Genomic DNA, 27,734 nt, shown 5'->3' with positions numbered 1-27,734 from the left:
GAACAAATTAGAAAGCATTTTTCCATATGAGAAACAAATACGGAAGTCTTATAAATGAAACAATTTTTCTAATGTGCAAAAAATGCAAATACATGTAATGCAGTTTTGGATAACTTACATTTACATTTCAATGTTATATTTCATTATTACGTCATATATATGTGTGTGTGTATATATATATATAATTTATTTTAGTTTAAGTTAAATTCTTTCATGTTTCATTTCAACAAACAGTATCCTTTAATATAACAATCTTAAAGGGAAGGATAATGACTGCTCCTAGCTGGTACGTTAAACCAGTTCTTTTTTTTTGCAATGTTTGCACAGGCATTTCAAGTGTGTTTCTGAAACTGTTAGCATTGCTAATGATAATAAATACATTCAGCCCTAACGCAAATAAGGGGATATGGGAATGTTGCACCATAAACTGACTGAACCAGTATGTTGGGATTTGAAAGCAATGAACGCTGTGCATGGAAAGTATAATGAGGAAAAACAACAGTCTAAGGAAAACAGTGGCACATGACGGGGTGAGCAGATTGTCTTCAGTAAGTAACCATGCCAAACAGTTTCAAAGGCCGACCCCACCCTTCTTGCTGTAACGTTATGAAACGCTGCTCTTTTTAACTGCTTGAAACTTGTGCATTAAAGAACTATATCAGTTCAAATGGTAATGTTTTTCTCAGCATTGTCTCAAAGCAGGTTTAAGGTTTGCCTTCTATATTTCAGTGGAGAACCTGTTAACATAGTGAGTTAGTTAATTAGATTAAATCTCTTTAAACGAAGTCTATTTGTATTTATAAAGTTTAAGTTTCCTAAATAAGCCAAATATGCCTCACAAATCATTGAAACTACTACCAGAATGCCTGCTTTTTTTTCTACTGTTATGTTTAGGTTTCTGTATGTCTCAAGATTTCTTTCGAACACCTAGCCTCAACTTTACGTCACCATCATCAATAATCAAATGAAGCATGTATAATATAGTTTTACTCAAACAACAAGAAAATATGAAGGATGCTTTCAATCCTGATAAGAACAAATGACCTTTAGGTAACTCCCTTTAACTTCTGCTCACCCTTGCCTTAAGTAGTTAAATGTGTTGAATGGCCGAGTTTAAAAATATGGCTATGGCAGCTGAAATTAATTGATGGTTGCGAGCTGAAAATATTAGCATAAGCTGCTTCGTTTTAATGGCTTGCTGTTTTGCTTACTTTTCTGTTCATTTTACCTCATCCAGCTGTTTTTTTCCCACCAAACTGCAGTTTGGCTGATAATAACAGATAAGAAAAATTCCACAGAGATGTGCTCCAGTGTGGGGGAAAAAACTATGCAACCCATTACAGTTGTTGATGTTGCCTTGACACAGCAGCTGCTCAGTAAAGATGTTAAGCATTTACTGTATTGAAGTGTACATGTTCACATCCAAGCCCCTGGTTAGTTAGCAATTTTGAGAATCAGAGTTAATTATTACCAAAGAAGAGGTTAGGGTGTGAACATTTCAGCATGTAAGAAGCTAGATTTCTGGGTATTAACACACCCCGAAGAAAGCTGAAACTGCACTACTTTTTACTTCACTACGTTTGTCGACTACTGTGTTTGACAAATCTGTGTAGAGGGCCTTTTTTAAGTGAATCTTCACTGGCGCTCCAAACAGAAACACTAGCTGCTGAGGTAACCACAGAACTATGGATGGGTCTGTTTTTTTATGTGCACTACGCCTATCATAAAAACATTTTTTCAGTCAGTATTTATATAGTTGCACATGTAGAATAGAATCTCTAAGTCCAAAACTCCACTGAAGAAGCACCATAACCCTTTTTGTGAACTTTGAAATGCATCTTGAAGCTTGTTCCCGTGCGTAAAGGTTTAAACTCTAAGTGATATTGCATGAAAATCTTGTTGACTTGCCTACATTTTCCTTTTTTTCACATATTTACAGTGCTTGTCAGCCAAAAGTCCAACTTCTGTAGTAAACTGTATGTTTCTCTTTGGCTTACCTTCTCATAACCTTGCCTCGATTTGAATCGTTTAAGGGGTAACTCTTAACTCGGACAAAAAGAAAATGGCAGAGGAACCTGATATTAAATCTCAGTATGGATGTGTTGAAAATGATTTGAATGCTGAGAACAATCCCACAAGATTTCTAATGTTGCAACTACACTAAGCTGAATTTTACATTTCGGTTTTGCAACTGTCTTTGTGTGCATTTCCAACATGTTCATAGTTAAAATTCTGTGAGGGGTAACTCAAGATAATGGACAACAGACAGAAGTGTCAATTATTATTATTATTATTATTATTATTATTATTATTATTATTATTATTATTATTTTTATAGAATTTAACTTAACTATGGGGCAAATAACATCTGACTGTGATTTAACTTCATATTTAAAATGCTAACAATCATTTGAGCTTTGTTTAGCTAGTAAGTCCTCAAATTATTTAATAGTTGCCTCATGAAAAAAAATCATAAGAGATCTACAGCAAGTATAAAATTCATAGGTTGGATGGAGGGAGATGAATGCATTTTCCAATCTCATTCTTTGCATAATAAACATATAGGAAAAAAATACATAAAATGGAGCCAAAATGAGCACACATTTTTCAACAGCCTTGGCTAAGCAGTCTGGGCAGCTGTATAAAAATGTACAGTCAATAACTGTAGAATAAGACCAGTAGTTATCAGTTTGCATTTACGGTTGGAGTTCATATACACTGCTCCTGCTTTAGCACACTGATGTTCAAAAGAGGCGAATTCTAGCAAATGTACAAAGTCAGCTGAAGTTTCCCAATCTGTCCTTGGCCTCTGACGTGAACCACACAGGCCCGCAGGAGCGCATCACAACTTTTTGAGCAGTGGTTTGGCAAAGCTGCAGGTGAGCATTAACCCTTTGTTTAGAAAGAATCCACCTTAGATAAAATATTGACCACACATCAGTTCAGTCGCTATTTGTGAACATGAGCAAATCTGATCCAAAAACGCTATAATCTTAATCTGAGAGGATGCCAAGAGACAATGAGCTGGCATTTTTACTCAAAATTTCATTTGATGTCATTTAACAGAAAGCCTTTAGGTTCACAAAGGTTTGAGAGATATTATATCTTTAATTTCCATCTGCTTTGACACACAGAGTTGAAATTATGAGGACAAACTCTGGATAATCTTAGCTCTATATAGCAGATTTGGAAAAGACTTATTGATGTTCACAAATCAGGTCTGAACTCTCATTTCAGTGTGTATTGTCCTTTTACCCATCTCCCTATAGCTCAAGGGAAATAATAATACTAATCCCTAATCACTAGGGACAACTTGACTCCGCTTGCTTCTTCTCAGCTTTCGGGCTGCATGTCTTTCTTCCTGCCTTTCCGCCAATGAGAAACTTCACAGTCTGAAAAACAAATGAGAAGAGAAACTCATTTAGGCGTTTACACATTAGCTTTCCTCATCATGTTTTATTGCCACATAATCAGTATACAATATAACTTCTCTTTCAGGCAAGTGAAAGATCATGCCAGAACAGATCCGAGACCTTTTTGAAACAAATCCCCTTTGGAGTTGTGTCATCCAGTGAAAAACTCTGCTTCTCGTGCTGTTTTGTCAGGTGGCTTTAACGTTGTTGCTGATGCGAGTCTTAAACAAAAGTTAAATGCAAACAGTGTTTTTCTGTGCATGTGTGTGCTTAATCATTTCACTTTATCAAAATCTTGAGACACAGTTCATCCAGATGGTTTGGCAAAGGCTGCAGGACAACTCAGAGCATCAAAAGTTTGGCTAGGTGTTCCACACTTACATAACACAGCGGTGCTAGAACCCAAAAAATAATGTGTGTATACTGCCATGATTCCCAACCACAGCCTTCTTATAAGACATCTAATTTGACACTTGCTTCCTTGCTGGAAAGTCTACGTTACTGAAAAATGTACTTCCACTCTATCATCCCTGAGTTTCATAAAATATTTAGTGCTGTCTGACAGGAAACATCTGCAGAATCTTAGCTAATCTAAAATCTGAAAAACAAATGCTGATGCCTCTTTAACATCAAGACTGACATTATGTAATGAGCTGTTTGGGGAGTTTATACCCGACATCATCTTAACGAAATGAACCCATTTAAAAGCTGACATGGGATGGTTCTTAAACAAATTACAGCCTACAGTGTCATTTCCTCTCTTATACTTACAGTCTTCCTGAACGTCTGCGTTGGAAAAGCATTCACTGAAGAGGCAGTACATGGTGCGGCACAAGTTGTCCAAGAGAGACTTTGGAGTAGCAAATCGCCAACTAGACTCTGGCATGTTTTCAGGCTTTTCTGTTAAACTATCCCAAATGTCCTGGATTTTCTCTGGAAGGTCCTCTTGGAAGACCTAAACACACAAAAAACACAAACACATAGTGAGTCAGTTAGCCTAAATCAAAAAATAGGGATCAATAAGGTGTTATTAGAATAAAATCTCTTCTATTTTAGATTGATAAACCAAAAAAAGTAAGATTGATCACCATAAATCGCATCTTTTCCACATTATCCCTGCATTTCCATTCAGAGAAAGCCAGCAAATGCTTTTAATTAATATTGCAGCCAGCTATCCAGGTTGACCTTTAGTCTCCCAAAGCTTCATTTCACACACTTCACACCTGTCCAGACCAGCCTTGCACCCACCCAAGGGCTCAGGGTGATTAGAGTTTTGAAGCTCTGGTATCTAACCTATGCTTTGCTCTGAGCGCGAACCTAAAATTAACCAACTGTGTGGATTCCTTTAAAAGGAAACTCGGGACCTGTCCTTTTACACCGAGTTGTGGAAAATAGATTCACTTGGTCTGCCAGTTATGTATTTATTGAGTATCCTGAATTTTAAATTTTTGTATTCTGTTTAACACCAACTTCACTTATTTAGCAGTTTTTCAATTTTAAAGCTTTTGGATTGGTAAATGTTAAAACCAGATCTTCAAATTTTACAATGCTTGGATATAACAGGAAGGTAATTAATGGAAAATATAAGCTATTGGGTTAACTAGTAATTGTGAAAGGATTAAAGGGAAATATACCCACAGTAGTAAAAGTGACTTTCAGCCCTAACCCTAACCCTTACAGGAGAAAGTTCATTCAATTATTATAGTGGTCAGCTATAATGGCAAAGCCATTATCCAGCAACGATCAGGACTAGACTTTCAAAGTCTGCTTGTTCAGTCATTTTCAGTCCAGACCCTGTTCATGCCAAAGCTAGCACACTCTGACTGGCATAAAACAGCATTTTTGCACCGACAAGATGATTCCCAAATGTGTGAAGTGTGAAGTGTGTCCTTAAAGAAAGTAGACTTGACAAGAGATGGACAAAAGAAGAAGTGACATGCCTAAAGAGCTGTCTACAGCAGACAAACTGAAAGAACAGGTGGACAGACCAAACAGGTCAGAGAAGAGCAGACGAGATGCATCCTGACAACGTGCCATCAGCTCTATTTTATGTCATATTAAGGTGTAATTCAACCCCCAGTTTTATCGGGGTTTACCAGTTTATAACATGTATGTTGCAGGTTACGTCACAAACATAGTTAATCTTCTTACTGAAGCATGATCAGGAATCCTAACATCTATCAGCATGTCTGTGAGATATTTTATGTTTTTTTAATGCCACCTTTCTCTCATTTTCAGGTAAATACAGTGGTGAGAAATAGCTTTTTTCAGCTGAGGCAGCTCTCTAAAGTAAAACCTTTTATTTCTTTTTGTGACTTGGAGAGAGTTTTACATGCATTTGTGACCACTCGCCTTGATTATTGTAATGGACTTTATATTGGTATTGATCAGGCTTCACTATCACACTTGCAAATGGTCCAGAATGCTGCTGCTCGTCTGTTGACAGGGACACACAAATGTGAGCCCCTGTTCTTGCCTCCTTACATTGGTTGTCTGTCCATTTTAGAATTCGTTTTAAAATTGCATTGTTTGCTTTTACAGTTTTAAATGTCCTGGCGCCTTCTTACCTGTCAGACCTTCTACACCGATACACTCCACAAAGGTCTCTCAGATCAACTGACCAGTCACTCCTTGCTGTCCCCATGTCAAGACTGAAACACCGGGGGGACCAAGCTTTCGCTGTTGTGGCCCCCAAATTATGGAATAAACTGCCCCTCCATATTAGGCTGGCCCCAACACTTGAAATGTTTAAATCACTTTTAAAAACACACTTTTTTTTCAAAGGCTTTTTAGGAGTAGGACCAGAGTCAGCTTGTAGTCAGTTTTAGTCAGCTGTTGGTCACTCTTAATCTTTGTATTTTGTCAATTTTATTCATTGTAAATCTTATTGTCTATTTTACTCATGTTTTAATATTTAATATGTATACTGATTTATTTTTATCTTTTTTTTATTTTGTATTTATCTTGTATTTATTTTATTGTTATTTATATTTATTTCTTTGTCTGCTTAATATATGGTTTTTGACTGCTATCTCTGTTTTATTATTGGAAAGCACTTTGGTCAACTTTGTTTTTAAAGTGCTATATAAATAAAGTTGGATTGGATGGGATTCATTTGCTTGGCTGATGTGTGTGACGGACCAAAAACTCATTAGCCCCCTAGGAAGACATGATATAGCTTTTGGAAACCTTATTTTTTTTTGTTATAATAATTCTTTTGGCATACTGGTGTGGAAATTGTTATGATTAAACACATTATTTCACCTTAGTCGATACTTTTTACTACCTCTAAATAGAAGTGAGGGGGAAAAAGCCCAACTGTAACGTGGAGATTTTCTTCCCTACTGACCTCCAGAGAGATGTTAAGATTTCTGATCATGCTTCAGAAAATGTTTGTAATAGAGTAACCTGTGATGTTTTAAGCTGGTTGGGAATTTGTGAAAAGAAAGACTTAATCCTGATAAAACTGGAGGTTAAATAACAGCTTAAGATCACATAAAACAGCGCTGATCGCATCTTGTCGGCATGCAGGCTGATTGCACCACTTTGTCCGTACACCGAACATGAGAAGGAAAAAATAAAACACAGAGAGGGTAATGTCAGACTTCAACTTGTTGATCGAGTGAACCACCAGTGCACCTGACTCAAACAGGCTCTCCTCCACACAGTTCTCTACAACCTAACAGGTGGATTTTCCCATTTCAGTGGAGCAGGCAAACAATGAAGAACCACTGAATGCTTTAAAGATAGAGAGTGAAAATATATCCTTGTTATTATTTTCTTCCTTATATTTTTTTTAATATAAAACTCATTGTTACAACCAAGGAAGTGCAAAGTGACCCCTTTAGACAGTTTTTTGGGTTTAGTTTCCTTGGTTTCTGTCACTAGATCGCTAACATAACCACTTTAAGGAAGGGAAACAGCGATGAAAGGCTGAGGTATGCCAAATTGCACAAGGACTAGAATCAGCCCAGATCTTTTGGAGTAATGAATCCAAATGTAACATTATTGGTTCAAATCGTCACCAATGCATACAGAGGAGATCAGCAGAGAGGTACAACAGTGAGTGTCTACGGTCATCTGTAAAGTGCATTGGATGCTCTGCCATGGTTGGATTTCAGCCAGTGGTGATGGAGATCTTGTTAAAATTGGTTTTGAGATTTTGATCCAATTTTAATTTTGATTTTTTGATTTTTTGATGGAATACCATCTTGAAGTCATCTGATTGGTAGAGGTTTGATTTTTCAGCATCAAAAAATAATCCCCAACACACTGCCAGAGCATACCTGGACAGAAAAACACACTCTGAAACTCTTTTAGCCATGGATTGGTCTCCCAGGATTTAATGTTATTGAAGCCAGAAAACAGAACAACAGGCAGCCAAAATCCAAAGAAGGCTTTGAATGAATAAGCTTTAAATAAAGGTGGTCATACCAAACAATTCTTTGGAGCTCATTAGAATTATATAAACCCAGTTTTTGTCTTATATACTGTATTTTGATGTATATTTACTCATGTTTCAATATGTTGGTGCACCTATTTTCCATTTTCCTACCAAATATAATGAAATGTGGTTGGTTTGGGGGTTATGTAAGGTCCAAAAATATGATACTGGAAAATATGACAGGTCGCCTTTAAACCTCCTTCTGTACCAAATGTTCCATTTTACTCAGTCGAGAGGACAAGAGAAAATGCTGGACAAAAAGAAGAACAGGATGTAACTATGTTCACAGACTTGGTCAGATTTCTTCACCTACTGTCTGCTGAAACTCAGAAATAGGAAGAATATCTGCTGCTCTGCTGCGGCTAATGGGGATGTTAACTAAACTAAACATACAAGCAGGACAGCTATAGAAATTAATCTAAATTGTCAGATGTTTATTAAGCTGTCTAAACTGAATAAACAGGTCTGGAATGTTTACTTTTTACTAAACACTACAACATAGAAAAGACCCAGGTTCTAAATATTAACAAATACAATCAAAGCAACATTAATACCTAACACCAACTGCAGCTCTGGTACGCATGCTGTATAGAAACTTACCTCAGCAGGATGTGACTGCATAAAGACTGCCTGAGCATCCTTGAAGCGTCTTTCCAACTCAGCTGTGTAAGGACGTGAAGGATGTCTCGTTGGCAAAACCCAGAGGATCTAAAAATTCAACTTGACTTTAGTTTATACAGCATTAAAGGTGTTGATTTGTTCAGCAGGGAAATGTTAGCAAAATCAAAAGTGTTAAGTATTTCCCAAAAGATTCTTTCAAAGTGCATAAAGTGTTTAATATAAAATAATTAAATGCTACACAGTGTTAAGGGAAAATGTAACCATTTATTATGAACTATTATTACTGGAACATTATCAGTGTTATTTATAAGAAATTCACAAAATGAACTAGCAGTCCAAAGACGTGCTATATTCATAGATTAGAATCTCCAAGGCTCTGGGCAAACCTTTAAACACACAGTAGTACTGAGGTAGCAAGGCTGGTGAGGTAGGACTAATCACTAGTACATGCATTTACATATAAAATAAAATAAAATAAAATTGAAAGTGCTAACTAAAACAAAAACAGATCCACCAGCCAAAGCCACTACCACTCTGACAGTGGTTGTAGAAACTGGTCCCCCTCCAAACGTAAAAGCATCGAGGCACTCAACAGGAACAGGTGGTATTGAACTTTCAGTTTTATAGCACAATAGGCAAGAGGTGGACAGCGTTTTCCCACAGGTTTAGTTCATGTTACTCAAGCACAAAATCTTTCCAAATTTTCCCAAACATTTCCTAATTGTATGAATGTCATGTGGGTAACAAAGCAGCCTGAAGGGGTATGTTAAGGGTGGTTGCAAGGGTGGTAACCTGAGCGGCATGTACAGGCATGCAGCAAGTGACTGAACCAAAAATTCTGGCTTAAATGACAGGGTGTGTTGGACTGATGTTCTGCAAGGAGTTTGTCATGTGAATGTGATAAGAAGTCAAGGTCTCAGATGGACTGTCTGAACTAGCTTGCAAAGTTAAAGCTCATTTGTGCTTCCATGTGTCCCCATGGGTCGGCATGATGTAAACTTCATCATCTGCCCATCTAATCGAGGATCAGCCAAAAATCTGTCCTGGACCACAAGTGCATACTGAACATGCCCCACAAAAACAAAATTGATGCTTGTTTGCATTGTACATCTAGTGGTTGCTGAATTTGCTTAATTAAAAAGTTCTACAGCCCAGTCTGTGTGTAGTAACTTGTTTTTCTGTGTTCAGCGTAAGCAGCAATTGATGTGCCAGTTCACTGAACAGCATGCTGAAAAAGAAGACTATGAGCTGTCTGTGGTCCTGAAATATGAATAAAATGGCGTGAAATTTACAGATTTTATTTATTTCGTTGCCATTTCTTTGGCATGACATGAAGCCTTTTATACTTAGTGTGGAGATATTTTACTGATATTTTCTGTTCACCACTAAGTGCTTGAAGTTGCCTCCTTTGGTTTGTCCTGACAGTATGTTTTAAACACCAAGCAAACATTCACATGTAAACTGGACTTTAAGCTGTGTCCACATCTCAAGCCACACTGCTGTGTAGCTAAACAGGATGGCACCAGGTTTTCCAGGCTCTGCAACCCCTTCACATGTCAGTCATGTGAACCTTTGCTCGCATTGGTAGTTTCTTTAACCGCTTTCCATCAAAGTTAGAATCAGCTCAACCTGGTACCCACCCATTTTCAGCAGCCAATTCTTATTTTGCCTGCCAAAGCCACAAATCAAAATTGCATTGGAATTCTTTGGTCTCTAGTCATCACATGACTGCTATGATTTGGTGCTATGAGTTACCTTAGGGTAGAAAAATCTGTTTTCCTTTTGTGTTTATTTTTCCATCAGCCCGCCTGCTCAGCCATAAAGTTAACTTAGGATAGCTAAATTATCTTGAAGGCCCCTCTCGCCCCTCCTCTGACATGTACAAGAACAAGTTACCGAAAAGATTATGGGTATGAATACATTTTACAAAAGAAACAAGGGTATAAATAATTCCAAAGCAAAAGGTTTTATATCCCTGCAGCATTACTGTAAATTGAGACTAACTGGTGCGTCATGCATTTGTCTACATCCAATTAAATGTCTAATTAGCTTAATGGGCCGATGGCCCCAGCAGTCTCTCATCAGCTCTTCTTAGACAAACAAATGATATACGACACATCCACATTTCAGAGCAACCAGCAACACAAACAGGTTCCACTAGTAACAGCTCTGTTCTTACCTTTTTTAAAACACCTTGATACACTTGAAACCACAGCCTCTGGAGAACCAGGTCATTCAACTCCTCTGTTCTTAACTTCTGATGAAGGAAAAAGAGGAAAAAGACAAACTCATCACATCACCATTCACACGCAGACTTTATTAGCAAGACCTTCTATAGGAAGACCTCCAGCTTTTAATTAAAGAAAGTCAAAATATTTATATAGAAAACAGAGGTTGTCTTATGACTTTACCATTCGGCTGATATTTGACAGTCTAAAGATTTCCCTATTATGAACCTTGATGGTGTACTCGATGGGGAAGTTGTGTTTCTGTAAGGGAAAGAAAAAGCAAAACAAAAATTACCACATAGATTTTGCAACCCAACTTACTTCTTTTATGTTTCGTAGAAATTTACTATTTGACCTGAGACATGGAAAGAAATTTCGATTTTCGATGTTTTTGCCCACACAGGGAAGATATAAATGCTCTAATTATGATTACATCCCCATGTGGGTCAGTCACTCAAATAATCTGTTTACCTATGTTTTGTTTAAAAAACCTTGCTAATTTACGTTGCAGCATTTTTGTCATGCACATACAAGTTCTGAGCCCACATGTATCGAGATGCCAGTGATATCAAGTTTCATTATGGGAACTGTAAGAACACGTTTTTGGAGCTTGTCCCAAATTAGGAAGAAGTTGGAATAATTCCATTTTCCTCTAAACCCTGCACCACTGACCCCACACCACATGCCTGCAGTCATGTCATCAGTGTCTCACCATGTACCGTCGTCTGTGGCTGAGGCTGTCGTTGATCGTCCTCAGTGGTGTGCACATACTGGAGTGCGTTGGGGCCATTAGAACGGGAGCTATCAAAAACAGGCCTATGGAAACAAGAGTCACACAGCACGAGATTAACTGAACAGTTAATTTCTTTACAACGCCCTTTCACAGGGCTCTGCTGAAATTCTTCAGATGCAGTTTGTGTGCGTCTAATTTAAAGCGAGGCTAATATAGATTGGAAGAGGACTGCATGTGCAACATTTTTGTGCATGTGCGTATGTTTCCCTGCTCCCAGTGTGACTCTTTTACATGATCAGTTAACATTTAAATTTTAACGGAGGAAATTAAATACCTTAGAGAGCACATCAAGAAGATGAGTAACACACTGAGATGCTGTATACGTGTATATGTAGCTATTTTCAGAATTATTAGAAACTCACTCTGTGACAAAGTGTCAAGCATGTGTTTTCATACATCAGAATCAGAATCAGAATCAGAATCAGAAAGGGGTTTATTGCCAAATGTTGAGCAGGTTTACAACATTAGGAAATTGCTGCGGTGCTTCAGTGCAAACATAGTGTCATAAATAGCACTTAAATAGACATGAAAAAATAAAAGTAGGAATAAGAATTAAAGTGCTACGTAGAAAGATATGTGCATGAGATATACATGAGATATATACATGAGAATAAGAATTAAGAGTGCTACGTAGAAAGATATATACATGAGTGCAGGTGGTGATCAGTGCCAAACATGGAATGATGCAGTGACACAGCGTAGGGTCATGTGTTAGTGGCGTGATACATGTGATACTTCCTTCTGTCAACATATGTGTCGCCTGCTGGTCTCAAGTTAAAACAAAGAACTTACTTCATAAGCTCATGTGGTTTTGGACTGGAAACCACAATGCTATCACCACTGTGATATCTTAGACAACACCAAAATGTTACCTTTCCAGGACCTAAACTAGTACTCAGATGTTTGTTTTTAAAACAGTTAACACTGATGCACATGAAACTCAGGTACTTATATGTTATATGTCTTATGTGTAGTGGATGATGTCAAAAAGCATGACAAAAATTACATCTACATTACATATATGTGTACGCTGCTGTCTGTAAATTAATTGTGCTAAACATTTTTAGTGCAGTGGCTCTTTGGGGGTCACTGCAATGTGTTGTCATGGATATCTCTAAACACGTGTTAATCACACAGTGATGCTAATAGTGCTCGTAACTTATTACTTTGTCTTATGTAATGAATATGCTGTTTGCAAAGAGGAAGAAGAATAAATATATGTTTTATTATTCATAAAAAAATAACATACATGTTTGTCTTTTTTTTTTTTTTTTACATGAATCAAAATCAACTTTGGCCTTAGTTCTTTTAAACTAGTAGGACTTCTAAGACATTAGATGTTTGGATGTCATAATACCAACATGGCAGCTGTAAAAGACGGTAAGCTCCGATTAGTTGTGGAGCAAAGTGTACCCTGTCATGTCTCTTGGTTGAGTAATACTTTATGACTGTAAAATCACATGATCTGATACACTGATGAATATATGCAGCATACCTTTCACTGTCATAAGAGTCTACAGTCACTTCATATATTCGAAGCCTTTAATGAACACAGCTGTTTTTATACATCCATCTTCATTTATAGCCTCAGCTTGAACGGCTGGGTCAGCTGTTTAGAAAGCCACTTTCATGAGAAAGGCAAACAACTTAACTCTCAGCACAGGGTCACATTTTAGCCACAACTTAAGAAAGTTCACAGGGCAGCCAACAGCAAGGAACAGACAAGATGATTAGTCTTAATAACATGGTGAGTGTGGCCCCACTGCAAAGAGGCAGCCTGTTTTAAGTCTGTACAGTATGTTCTTGGTCACAGGGTAAAGACAATTACAATTTAGCATACCTCTTGTTAAATATGTACAAAAGGACAGTGTTGGTTTAACAAGTTACAAAGTAACAGGTTACTGTAATAGGATGAATACAGACATATAATGGAGGATTTAAGTGAGACACTACAGTCAAGGTACTTGCTTTGTGGGGATGATGCATTGTTGTTTTAAACATGTAAACCTTCAATGATTTTCTATAGCTTAGGGGATAGTCCAGTCCTAAAAGGTTTCACAGAAAGGCAAATGTGCAACTTTACTGTAAAACTATTTGAAAAAACAGCACTTGAAGGCACTCCTTAAATCTTGGTTTTACTAGACTTAAACTTATTCTAGTGAGTAAGGTTATTCTTTCCATTTGATCTTCCAGTTTGTTCTCTTGTACAGCTTCAGGACAAATCTTTTTTATTTTTTATCCATCTGATAGCTGTTAAAAAAGCCCCCGCGGGTAAATGAAAACTTACACCTTCTGGTGACAATAAAGGAAAGGTCCCAAGGTCTCTGAGGAAATGATTTATCTAGTTTGTCTTAGCACGTTTTGTGTGAACCTCTACTCGGGTTATTCTGCAAGGGGAAAAAAAGGTGACTTTCTCTACCGTCAGAGATTAAAATGAAGTTCTCAAAGATCTGACATCTTCTATGAAAAGAACCATATGGATACTTGACTCCACTGCATGTGTTTGTGCATGTGCCAGTTCCAGAATCTTCTCTCAGTCTCAAATTCTTTCAAGGTACAAAGCTCAGGAAAAGAAATGAGGCATGTAAAAGCCACATACTACAGAATTCCTTTGGCTTGAATAATCACATCTGCATCCTTTGAGCTCTATTCAGACAGTTGTTGAGTACGTCATCATTGTCCTTGTGCTTTCCTTCTAAATTATTTAGAAGAGGGTGTACATGGTTCATAAAATGTGCTCCCGTATCTGAACCTACATGTCAACACATGTTGGTGCTATTCACGAGGGAATGCTTGCGACTCTGCCCGTGTGTGTGAAACTCATTGGATTAATTTCTACTGTTTCATTTTTGGCTAGTGTAGTACCCAGCTGATTTTAAGATTAAGTTTCACTCTGTTGGCTCTGAATGCAAAATGAATACACAGCTAACGATCAAAACAGGTTTGCCTTACAGTAGCAGAAACCCAGCAGGTTGTGTAAAGTGAGTGGTCCCCTAAATGAACTCCATTCACTGCAAACACTATAAAGCATTACCAGACTAATGCCTGAAGTACCTTTTGCTGTTTAGAGACACTTTAATGCTTTGCTCCCTGGACCACAATATTCTCCATATGTGTCATCCGTCACAGAACATCAGGTTTGTATGCAAAACTAATGCTGATGCTTATGTACTTATGGTCTAAAAAAAGAAGTTATAAAGTTGAGTTTTAAATGTGGTCTATTATCTTTTTTTAACACAACTTAAAGTCGATCCCTCCTTGTTTGTTCTGTTACAGTAAATTACTGTAAATTTAACAAAGTTTATGCTCCACTTCTACCAATTATCACTTTCTACTCGAATGTATAAGTACATTCGAGTCAAACACAGACCATTTTTATGGAACTGTTCAGAGTCTCTTAATGATAGTGTAATAAATGATATCTGACTGCAGGCATAGGTGACAGCAGGCAGTGGATTCAATGTAAAAGCCTTAACAAGACTTAGGATAATAGCTATTTACAATACGGCAATTTTTAATTCTTTAAATACTAATTTAGTTTCAAAGCCACACCAACTGGGAAAAAAACAGCACAAACTATGATTTTAATGAGCAAGAACATAAATGAGTGCTGCATTTCTAGGTGATGAAATTCAAACCCACCATTGTTAGCCCACCTTTAAATTACCAATAAATTAGACTGAACCCCAGTGCCTCAAAACGACCCCTTAAGGCAGTTCTACGCTCTATTTGGGGCCTTTTAATTTGATTTTGCTGAAATCAGAATTTACCAATAAGTTACCAGCTTGAGAGATGACATTATCCTAGCCCACTGAAATCCATGCACTAAAATGAAGTGTAACAATGGAAAAATCCAAACTGAGACAGGTTATCAGACTAAAACTGTCATCACTTACGTCATTGCTTTTCACGTTGACGCCATTCTAAGTTGGGCCAATTAGTGAAGTCACCACTTTAGAACACAATGGACACAAGTTTCCCAGTTCTTCGACAAAATTAAGCCTTACATGGGTTCAGCTGCCCCTAAAATGAGTAAGCTACAGTGTAGATAAGATAAGAACCGAAACTGGAATACTGTGGCTGCCAGTGTTAGTTCCAATAAGAAAGCTCTTATCACCTGATTTCCCTGATTTTGGAAAAGTACCACGATTTTGGAAAAGCACCAAGAAGGCAAATGTCTATGTCTATACACAGTGTGTTCCCAAATGTCATTTCTCAATCATCCATTCTACTCCCACTTATCCTATTCAGTTGCTGCACAGCTGGACCCCATCAAAGAAATTCTGAAGGAAGAGGAAATAAGCTGGACCATGCCCCTAGACATCACAGTGATAAAACACAAAGACAAACATTCACACTGATATTCAAAGGCAGGTTAGAGTTTGTGAGGTTGCATGTCTTCAAATTGCAGGAAGAAACATCTGTGAACACACAATGAGAGATTTGAAAAGCAAAAGGCCTGAGCTGAACCCAGGAACTTCCTACTTTAAGCGATACAGTAGTTTATTATAAGAACTTTAATGAGTCAGCATTTAAGATAAAGAACTAGTTATAGACAAACAACAAATCTCTTTAGTTCTAGGAGTTGGTAGATTACAAATTGCCTAATCAAATGTAATGAACAAAGCAAAATCAATTATTACCAAGACTGCTAAAGTGAAGTACTGAAAACAAATGTGCTCCAGATTAATATTTAAATATAAAAAGTGTAAGTCTGTATTGTCGGATGACATATAAATACTTTTCTTTTTTCATCTGTGATGTTTTTGCTTTCATTTTCTAATGGAAGTTGTTTGAGCCATTACAGGTTGAAGCTTCAGCTTCACCTTTTTTGGACTATATAATTATAGACTGACAATATTGTTGGTTTTGTTGGTTATTGTTATCTATTCATTTCTGAGAAAGGTGCTCTCTGTTTATGTGTGGGTCACACCTACAGTGTCTTTGAGTTAAAGAGCAAGCAACAGTTGTCTTTGTAATATTGCATGTATCTTTCTACCCCATTACTAAGGCATGTATGTGTTTTTTCCTACTTCCTCATTCCTCATGGCCCCCAGCTTTCACTGTTCCTGACACTCAATCATCAACAGCTCTGCAAGAAGCCTGCATACCTGACAGATCAAGCTCTGCAGCATTTCTACCCTCACTACTTGACTTTTGGCACTCCATTTGTGTACTTGTGCATGTAAAAGTCCAACGAAGAATGTAAAGTCTATAGTCCATAGTTAATCAGAAAAACAACCCATCTTCTCTTCCGTCAACTTTCCTGGGCATCTTGGTATCTCTCCGTCTCGTAAGCCTCCAATCTCCACACAGAGACACAGTTCTCACCCTAGCTTAACAGGAATGACTTCTTGTCAATGTTTAAAGGTGTCCTGTCCAAGTCTGCGGATATGTATAATCCCAACTTTACTCAGTCTCTCACTCTTATATCTATTCTTCTATTTTAATAACAAAATGTCCACCAAAGTTTTATATTCATTTAAGTGTTACTATGATGTACTCATGAGGGTTTTTTTTATTAATGAAATGTTTTAAAATGCTCATATCTTCATATCATGTGAAAAAAATATCTGCATTGCCTAACCTACCGAAGTGTAACTTTGCAATCCTTCAAAAAAGAGTGGAAAAATAAACAATGCTATGCTAAGCTATGCCATGCTATGCTAAGTTAAGCTAAGCTATGGTATGCTATGCTTGTTTTTAAACTCTTATCCTCCCATGCATTCTGCTTGGATGAGCCAAAACACAAATTTAAAACACACTATATCTATGACTGGACGTTTACATACATAAACCAAAAAGTCCCGCCTCCTCTGACAGAGTGCCTTGTATATTACCAAGTATAAAGCATTCCTGAGCATGAGAACTGTTAGGCTACAATCACCTTCAAGCTTCCCACAGTCATGGCCAAGGAACCCTTGAGTATTTGCTTGAGGTCTTTCCAAGTTTAAAATGTGAATGCTCCTTAATAAGGGTATGCAATTAGATTGCACAATAATAATATCAATAATAATAATAAACAATAATAACAATAATTTTTTTTCAGAGTTATTTTAATGAACCAGCTCTCTGCACCAAAATTCCCACATTCAAGGGCTCGGTGACCCCAGGTTTCTTCCAAAATCCTATAAACATGCATTTTAATTAATGACAGTGCAGGCTGCCTCACAGTAAGAAGATTCTAGGTCAGGGATTCTGGGCCAGGTTACCAGCAGGTACCAGGTACCTACTGGTAACCTGGGGGGGTTAAAATAAGCCAGGGGATTTTACAAATTTAAAGGTATGACTTTCATTTTCAGTCAAAAGTACAAACACTCCTCCTCCTATTAACCTGATAACACAATTCTGTAATGGGGACAGATATCGCAATGCATGACACTATCTCTTATGGTTTTGATTATAAACTGCCCACAGTCTTTTTTGTTTGTTGGTTGGTTTTAAAGAATTTGTAAAGACAGGAAAATGTTTCTGTCACTATTTGGAAGCATTATGGGGTTTAGTCAAGCGATCGCAAAGGTGTGTGCACTGTTTATCTCAGCAAAGTTGTAGTTGAAAAATGTAACACACAACCCTCTGATGTGTGCTGTGGCAGCAAGTCTTCAGCTACAGTCTAGGAAGAACATAAGTGTTCCTGCCACTAAAGGAATTTAAATTAACAATAATTAACTAGGATGTCAGTAAGCAAACATTCAGAGCGTGGCTACGGTTGCACACAGTCTATATACAACCATGTTTTCATTTTCTACAACAAAACACTGAGAAACCACACAGATTTTACCAGATGTCATCTGTCCCTCTTGCAACATTCAGGTGTTTGCACTAGAAGAGGTTGAAGCACAGACTGTATTTGCTGGCACTGTAAAAATACATAAAACTGGTTTAACTAGCTATCAATTCTCACAATTTCTAATAGTAGGTTAATTAAAACTACAATACGTGATGTCTTAAGCAGCTTAGCCTTTAAGAATCTTTTCCTTTTAGCCGTTGCCAAACATTTGATGATGTTTATGCTTTAATAATGAAGTGCTGACAGTTTCCCATTTCTCTCTATTGCAACTCCTCCATTTAACTGCTTTTACACAACACGAAGCTTCAAGTGTTACTACTTAAATTTTGTACTAACATTTTTTAACAGCAGTTAAACAAGTAGATTTAAAAAGTACATTCAGCATCCAGCCAGACATCAATGTCTTTTCATTTTGACCAAGTACAAAATCATAGCAAACCTGAAACTTAGTGACAGCTATTTGAATAATTTATTCCGTTTTTCTAAATAAAATTACATTACAATAAGGTACCTGAAGTATTTTACTGTGATCAGGAAATATGTAAAGGTTCCCTGCACACAACACCGTGTTCTGATATTACTACAGGGACATACAAAACCAATAGGCAACAGATGTCTGACTGCTTTGGCGATAAATTGTAGTAAATCCATCACCTGAGATTGAGTAAGAATTTGTCTGCATTTTTTTTCTAGTTGCTGTAATGCGTCTAAAACCCATTTATTATAAGGATTACATATCAATTATAAGGTTGGCAGGATAGATGAAAGCTGAACATATATCACTTGTGGTTGTAAAATGCCTGCAGGTGGTGTACATGGGCCCCGGGGCGCAAGGAAACTGAAAAGAATGATATTCTAAAAGAAGAGCTTGACATGCATTTAGCTAGTCAGTGTATTCCTTAAATATGCTGATCCAGCATAATCGAAAACTGGATGAATTCACCCATCTTTTTTCTTTGCTGTTGTTTTTTTTGTGTGTGTGTGCCAGGAAGGATGTTCTGTTATGTATTTGTATCTAGATATGGACACATAAATACGTATTTATATTTAATGATTTATGACTGCTCTTCTTTTTAAACGCTGATAAAAACTAGTAATCCTACTTGCATGGTACTTTAAATTTGAGAATTCATCCATATATGTTTCCATTTTTCTGCATTAATTTTCATGCAATTGAAACATATTTACTGGGTCTTTTATAAAATTTTGACTTTGGGCATATTTTAATGTTTTCTGCACACCTTCTCAAAGTATGCAGTTTACTTTTGTTGATTACCAAATGACCAAAGTGGTAACAATTGTGGTTCTGACACGTATATTCTCAGGCAATGCTCTATTTTCCAGAGAAGCAATGCTTTTTTTGGTTTGCAGCAAACCCACATGTTCACTTTACAAAAGATTTCAAGGACAATCTGCAAAGTAAATCTTAGAAAAGTTTCACGATTCTCACAATTCCTCTGTAAGTTCTTCACAAGTATACATACATATGAGTGTCTACATGCTGTGACTCTCAAGCAGAGTTTGTAATTTAAGCAGTTCTCCCAAAAAAGTCAGGTCAGGTGTCAGGTTAGCCTGGGGTCATTTGCCACCTCAGTTAATCTCCTCGGCTGTCTCAGGAGTATTCAATCTCAGACAAACAAAAACAAATTGAATGTCTGACTATTTACAGGTCTTATTAACCTGATACAATACAGCCAATCTTTTCAAAATCAGGATGGTAAAATCAGGACAACCAATAGGTTATTTTCATAAGCATTTCTGGTAGAAAAAGAGTATTGGTGAGTTAATGACTACAGACATGTGGCCCACCCATGATGCAACCAGGATTGGGCTTTGATTACAAGGAATGCAGTGGGTATTTGACACTAGCATTAATCACAGATAGACAAGTTTGACATAAGGGCTGAGACCCTGAAGACCTTCTGTTATTGTTCACAAAAAGAAACTGACAAATAGTATTTAAAATTGATGTTGCATTTTTTTAACCCATAACATGGGAAAAAACAGACAGGCATTCATGAAAAGGTAAGTAGGTTTTAATAGCATTATAACCTTATGCAAGACACACAATAATCAACAATGGCTATTTGCAACTTTATTTAGGTTTACACTAGGGCTGCCACAAACGATTATTTTGATAGTCGACTAGTCACCGATTATTTTTGCGATTAGTCGACTAATCAGATCATGCATCCATTGGACGTACAGTGTACAGCTTATTGCACCAGCATGCATCTGCTCTTCTATAACTATCATTAGCTTAAAGCTTTAAGTGTTTAAGGTATGTGCTAACTAAAAATAAAGACAAGATGATAGTTTATTAAATTTTAATTAAATTTGCAGATTGTTTCGGTGAAGTTTAATAAACTCCTTGCTATCTAAAATATAACAGGACACTGGAGTAAATTCTCGACCATCTCACACTTCTGATAATCAGTTGTCTGCTTGACGTTTATTCAGCTGTGTAAAAACGATAACTTTAAACTCAGCCAAACCGATTTACTCAGGAACAAATAAAATACTAAAAAAAGCCAAACAATAACATTTTTAAGTTATCTAAGTGACTTATATTACATGTTTAACCTGAGTAGCGAAAGACGGCGGTGGGTTTGAAAATGATTTGCCTGGAGTCCGGTGTTCTCACGGGCTCTAGTGAGCCTTGCCCCCGGCTAGCTATCGAGCTAGTGGGTAACAGACGTCTCCAAAAACGTCGGAGCGCTTTTGAAAATATGTGGTGTCTTGATAAACTGAGCAGATATTTGAGGTTTACACAGTTACATTCTACTTATTCCTGCGTCTTTTGTGATCTTACAAAGCTTCAAACGACGCGTTGACTATTAAATCAGTCGTCGACGATTTTGATAGTCGACGTAATCATGACTAGTCGACTAATCGTGGCAGCCCTAGTTTACACTGCATGCATCAGCTCACCTTTACAGCTAGCAAATGATGCTTTACATGTATACCGAGTGTATTTTACAGTCAATCAAAAATATTTGCATCAGGAAATAGAAAAAAATTCAAATACAAATTCCTCAGGCATCCCAATCTAAACATTATCTCATGCATCATGACGTCTGGGCACGAAAGTCTGGAAATGTGCCACGAAAGCATATCAGACTGTTTGGCCACTGGGCAGAGAGCAACCTTACAATCCCCCGGCCAAATCCTGTGACATCATGTCATAAATGCAAATCTATGAGGACATCGGCGATTAAATGCAAACTTGTATTTCAAATGTAGAACTGGTCACTGCCTTGCTAGTGTGCCACTACTTCCTGCACTCAACGATATGTTACAGAAACACACTGTTCTAAGTTTCGTGGTTCTTTTGCAAGACATGCCAACAAACAAACCTTAATCAAGTTCCCACACGTCAGACAACGCACGCACACAACATCGTGCTTTAACACAGTATGAAGGCCTATAATGAAGAAAGGCATCATTCCTTCTACCTGTAGGTGTCTGCAGGGATTCACTCTGCTAAGAAAAATGCCCAATTCTTCATCTTAGTAATTCTGAGAAACCTACTCTTACTAATATTATTAGATCAAAAGAAGTCATCATCCCACAAAAATCTGACCAATCGTCGTCTATGAAAATAACTGAGTCAGACCTAGAGGGAGTGAAAGAAAACACAGAAAAATAGCAAAGTACAAAAACAATGAGGCCATGGTCATTTTCCCTTCTAGTTTCACTGTGTCTCATACCGTCATCGCATATCTGCACAGAAAGCCCCTCTAGCCGTCTGCAAACTTTGAACAGGAACAACACACAAAAACAAGCTTCACACACACATTTGCACATGCCTCTTACCTCCCAACAGGCAGACTGCAGTGGACAGCTGAACCATACTCTTTGGTTTAAGTCCTCTCCTCACTCCACAGGGCTTTGAACTCAACACAGTGAGTATGTAAAAATACACAGACTGGACGGGCCACACACACACACTGCAGTAACACTGTGGTCTGAAACTCTTGTGCCTTCAGTGGGACGCTCTCCCAGCTTTAGGTCCTCATTGTACTGTTGATCATCCAGATCCTTTAAATGGCTGCTGCGCTTTGTTGCTGTTGACAATCTGAAACAGGAAACAAAAAGCAGTCGAGCATTAGACATTAAGATTTAAAACCAAAACTACTAAATGTTTTCACATGTTTATCTGTAGTCATAAAAAGGTTTGAACGAACGGCTTCGGTTCCTACATGTAACTTCAGTTATCTTTATGTTTCATTCATAATGTTACTCTTTTATTCCACAATGTCACATTTTATTTCCTGATTTCCCTTTTTACTTCACACACACCTCGTATAACCAGAAAGCAAGTTCAACAGCTGCTGCTTGGCTTAGCTTGGTGACACCTGACATCTAGTGCAACAAGAAAATTAGCTGCTGCTCTAAACAAACAGTACACATACACATGACCTAATATCTTATATTTACTTAGCTTAGCAAAGGCTGCACATAATATCCAACTAGCTAAACAAATTTATGATAAAGAGACAGTGCAAACAGCAGTAGCAACAATTGATTTTAAGGAGCGACGAGGCGAAAACATTAAAAAGAAATCTCTATAATCAGCCAATTAATCACACTGTAACACTGCACACAAGAGCTCTGAACCTACAAGAAAACTGACACTGAGTAGATCTGTTTTCCCACAAGACAATGATCCCAGACAAGCCAATCAAAGCAGTTCAGTCAGAGGTCCCAACCTCAGTCCAGTATTTTACTTCCAAGAAGAAAGATAAAAAAAACAAGTGTCTCTGCAGGGAAAGCTTTTTTAGAGCAATGACAGGTTGAACTTTAAAAATAACCAAGAGTGCCCAAAACATTTGCTTTGTTCAAAGCTATATATTAAATACTGGGATGTGTTCCAGGGCAAATGAAAGATCTGACCAACATAACTGGGAAGTTGTTTCATAGCATCTCATGGCCATCCATTCAAAAGATATTGAGATATTTTAGTCTAGACCAAAGTCCTGGACCTCACCAAGTGACTTTTACTGCCAGTTGTAACGCTTTCCTAGCATGGCTATTTAGCCAAATGCTTGCACTGGGTTTAGGTGCTTTAAAAGAGTCCAACATAATGAAGTCAGAAAGTAGTGTTTTTGTGCTGCGTCACCCCCGATCATCTCACAATGTGAAAGTTAAGCTTCTTGTAGAGATTACAAAACTAGAATCCTGTGTGGCAAGGATGACTAACCCACACGACCAGCTGCTCTGTGTTTGTGGTACTTAGTCAAGTTGTTGAAAATGGAACCAAATATAATGTCTGGGTAGATATTGCTTAACATGGTGATTCCCAAATGTTTGTCAAAGTTGTGTATATATATATATATATATAAAGTTATGACTGTGTTTTTACATTTCTATTTCAGTCCTTTGCATAAACTAATTTCCAAACACACAGGCAAAATCTATGAGTTCAAAAATAAATAAATTAAACTGTCAAAGCAAAGCCTGCTGTGTTGGCAAGGATTCCAAGTGGTAGAGGATTATTACAGTGTGACACATCAAATAACACAGAGAAAAGTCAGTAGAAACTATTTCAAACCTTCCTGACTTTTGGACTCATGTGCTCAACGGGCCTCGGCCAAAATGTATCAAGTGACAGAAGAACCTGGATAACACCATCAATTTGCCATCAAGCAAGCAGAAATGGCCCTTAAACATCAAACATCCATTTTGAGAGAGATTTCCAGAGAACATAGTGTCTCAACGAGAGCTCTAAACCCATTTGTTCTGATAAAATGATGGAGGGAAATTATACGATAAGTGGAGTTTGTTTCAAAGCAGATAAAAACTCACGCTATACCAGATACTGTCTTGCAAAAACCAAATTACAGCCATCATTCCAGGTCCAAATGCTCATTATAAGCCTTTCTGTGACAATAATGAAGTTTTTTTTTTTTTCAATTTACTTCAAACAGATGAGTGTGCTGCATAATTTTTGTTTGCCCTTTGGTGTGCTTTAAAGTAATAATTTTCAGAAACATTCAGTTTCTTATGCAACCTAACACAATGTCAACCAAACTCAAGCTAAAGTTTACACACACTCACACATTCACAAAAAATACACTTTCGATTTCTTACAGTACTTTGTACACACATCTGCTTCATACTGCACTTGGACAGAGGTGAACTTCATTTCAGACCACTCACAAAGCGGCACCAGCACCTATGCTGTTATTAAAACCTCAGAAATACTCAAAAAGCACAAACTGCAAACAGCCATCATCAATGAAGACCAATCTTCTCATTAGCTGTTCCAATGAAAGACAAGGTTTTTCAAGAACTCCTGCTGCAATAGCAAATGTGCATGACTGATATATTATATTAAATTCAGTATATAAATAACAGGGCTGGTGCCAGATGCCAGTTTGACACACCGGTTGAGCAAGTGCCGTTTTTGCCTTACAGCTCCAATGTAGTGACTCAGATTTAAGTCCCACCTGCCTCCCATTGCTGCTTTGCTTTCGTTGACAGGAAAAAATATATATCAGAAAATTAGAAACATTTCAGGCCAAGTTTGGTAAGCCTCTATCCAATATCTTTTTCTGTGGCTAAACACACAGCTTCTAATTTGTAAAATCACTAATACATTTTCTCAGTATACTTTAGCGTGTCTATTTGAGACCAGAGAAAGGCATTAAAACGGGTACTTATGCGGGACTTATATATAGTTTGAGTGTCTTTTTCTAATCCTCTCTCACCTTCCTCCTCATTCTTATCTTTCGCAGCCTGATGATAAAACTTTTGTTATATCCATTGCAGCATTCCTCAGTCTCACATCACACCTCAGTGACTTCACTGCTGGTAAAATATGTCACCGGCATTTAGAGGATTGTGACATTGAGCCCATCCGTTGCTTCAAATATCAACAAATGACTTCAACCAACCGCTGGAAAAATAGTCAGTGCGTGGCACAAAAGATAAGTCACCTTTTACTCACACACCTCTCCTGTTTGTTGCAGTGTTGAAATGTATCTGACGCAGATGTTTGTGCAGTTTAGCTGCAGGCTACTTGTGCTTTGAGGGCCCAAGCTCCCCTCTGAGATCGATAAGGCTCCTCTATCCTTCACAATCTAGGCTGTGACAACTGCTGCAAGGTTTTGAGATGTCGCCACTGATTGTATAACTTAGGCTTGCAAAACTGTCAATACCTCCATACTGTCACACTCGCATGTAAGATTTTCTTAAAAAAAAATTTTAAAAAAAGGACTAAGAACAGAAGAGAAAGAAAAAAAGCACCGCTTAGCATTAAATACCCTCCGCACCTAACGAAACCGAAAGTAATGCCGGACAGCTCAAGGCACAGCTGCACACACGAGCACATGCAGGAACACCCACAGAGAGAGAGACAGGGAGAGACAGTAAAACAATCACACCTTTATGTCCTAAAATGAAATCTCAAGAGATTAAAATCTGCCTCCAAGACCACGCAAATGGCACTTTTCTCTCTGTGAGTGCGCTCTTTGGCATAACCATTAATAGCCCTTAAAACCCTACAACAGCCACACACCTAAGTATTTAACTCTAAATGCAAATCAAAACCAATTTTACATTTTAATCTTAAAATAAAGTTTCAGTCCTCAGAGATGAAAATCTGCCAGAAAGTCAGCGTTTTCACTTTTCACAAATGACCTCACTCCCAGACTATCAATTTGGTCCTCACCACGTAGGCTACAATATTACGCAGGTACACACATACCTCCAAAGTCCCTTTGCCTCGCACTCCCAGGGTGAGAAATCCTTTTCAAATGCGACGGTTGTAGTGAGCCTTTGTTAAATGCGAAGAAAAGCTGAGCGATAGAAATCCGGTCTTAATCTTGTCAGTGAAGGAAGTCCACTACTGGATTTGTCCATCCACGGAGTCCTGGTGCGCTGTCTCAGTGTGCCGCCAAGTGCGCCACAGGCTGCCGCTCCTTCGGTCAATTCCAGTCACCACATAAATAGCTGCCAAACCTTCAAAATAAAAGCACGCCATCCGGCATAGACCCTCCCCTTGAAACGAAAAAGAGTCTATACGGACATTTTAATCATTTCAGTGGCTATAAAACTGACAACTGAGCGAAAAAAAATACTGAACAAAATATGACTCATATTTGTTTATGACAAGACTAAAGGTTTGCCACCTCATCCAAGAAACACAGACTATTCTCCTTATTGAAACTGATATAGCATCACTGTATTAGAAGGTTTATTTATGTAGCAATTACCTTACTTGTATTTTAACAATTTTGACACCCCATCATTAACTTTAATCTTCATACCTCCAGTAACTGATTCATTTAATAAAATTAATAATACAATTAATATTTATTAAATATGAATTTTACTATCAGATTTTACACAGTTTTGTTTCCACACAGCCTGATCTATTCTGCTGCTAAAGCTGTGAATCGATGTTACACTCAAGAGAGATTGATATATCGTTAGCTATTTGCACATATAATGCTATCGGCATTCATAACAGCCAACTAATGAACATTTAAAAGACAGACGAGAGAAACACCCTTCAACAGCGATATGAGTGTTGATTTTTGCATAACTTGTCCACCAGAGGGCACTTTATGAGTTCCATGTTGGCAATATTTGCTGGGAACAAACCAGCTGATCCAAACAGGTTACATGAGTAAATGACGACTTCAACTCAGTTTTATTTAAATAGCATCAAATCACAACAACAGCTGCCTAAAGGTGCTTTGTATTGAAAGCTAAAGACCCTACAATAACATACCCTAAAATTGATTTGAGACAAAAACTGCATTCTTATATTAACTTAAAAATGTTCATAAAGAACTACACATAAAAAGCATGTTTTGTATGTCTGGAAGAAAAATGAAGCAATAAATCGGCTGACATATCAGATTTTTATATCACCAAGTATTGGTATAGGTTTAAAATTGTGTATTTTTAATGAGAGCCAACTTCCTTTCAAATGAGTCCTTTAATTCTTCCTTAGCAACATAGAGCGACACTAAGTGAGAAACATAGTTTGGAAGTTTCAGCCGGAATTGCGGGTGGCTTTCCCACTCTGGCTTGACACATGAAAAGAGAAAACAGATGATACCTGGACTCGTGCTAATTTTCCACTGGTCTGCAGTGAATATGTTTTCATTCGCCTTCTTCACTGCTCTTACAGCTCCGTTCACAAACTGTTCCTCAGCTTTTCCAAGGTTGTCTGGTGCACTCACCTTTGTGAACTAAAGTCCTGCTGGGAAGACAAACACTGAAATGCAATCAGAGGTGAACCAGACTGGTTATGTGACACAATAAATAATGTCTGCTCAGGTTTTTAAAGACCAACTTGTATTAGAAGACTGGAGATCTCAAAGACTTCTTCGACTTTAAGATTCAAATTACCCATATTTATCTCTATTCTTTTTTGAGAGCACATTAATTAATAAACAGTCTGCTATTCATAACTGCTTATCTTGAGACT

The 27,734-nt window shown here is 37.6% G+C and overlaps 1 protein-coding gene across 3 annotated transcripts; it reads right to left on the bottom strand.

Moving 5' to 3' along the window:
- Nucleotides 1-220: 220 nt before the first annotated feature.
- il34 (interleukin 34) lies at nt 221-26,238 on the bottom strand. 3 transcript variants are annotated; one of them, XM_040037056.1, is made up of 8 exons: nt 26,001-26,238; nt 22,106-22,367; nt 11,419-11,522; nt 10,890-10,967; nt 10,658-10,735; nt 8,458-8,565; nt 4,185-4,368; nt 221-3,392 (listed from the first exon to the last, which is right to left on the bottom strand). In XM_040037056.1, the coding sequence occupies exons 2-8, from the start codon at nt 22,140-22,142 to the stop codon at nt 3,334-3,336; spliced, it is 648 nt and encodes a 215-aa protein (XP_039892990.1). In that variant the 5' UTR covers nt 22,143-22,367; nt 26,001-26,238; the 3' UTR covers nt 221-3,333. The 3 variants fall into 3 exon arrangements, with proteins under 3 accessions (XP_039892990.1, XP_039892992.1, XP_039892993.1); XM_040037058.1 differs by lacking the exon at nt 26,001-26,238 and adding an exon at nt 25,246-25,935; XM_040037059.1 differs by lacking the exon at nt 26,001-26,238 and adding an exon at nt 25,003-25,229.
- Nucleotides 26,239-27,734: the final 1,496 nt, after the last annotated feature.

Source organism: Simochromis diagramma, unplaced genomic scaffold (assembly GCF_900408965.1).
Source record: "Simochromis diagramma unplaced genomic scaffold, fSimDia1.1 OVJJ01000330.1, whole genome shotgun sequence".
Classification (NCBI taxonomy): Eukaryota; Metazoa; Chordata; class Actinopteri; order Cichliformes; family Cichlidae; genus Simochromis; species Simochromis diagramma.
The sequence above is the reverse complement of the archived record's forward strand: the minus strand, read 5'-3'. Positions and strand labels throughout refer to the sequence as shown.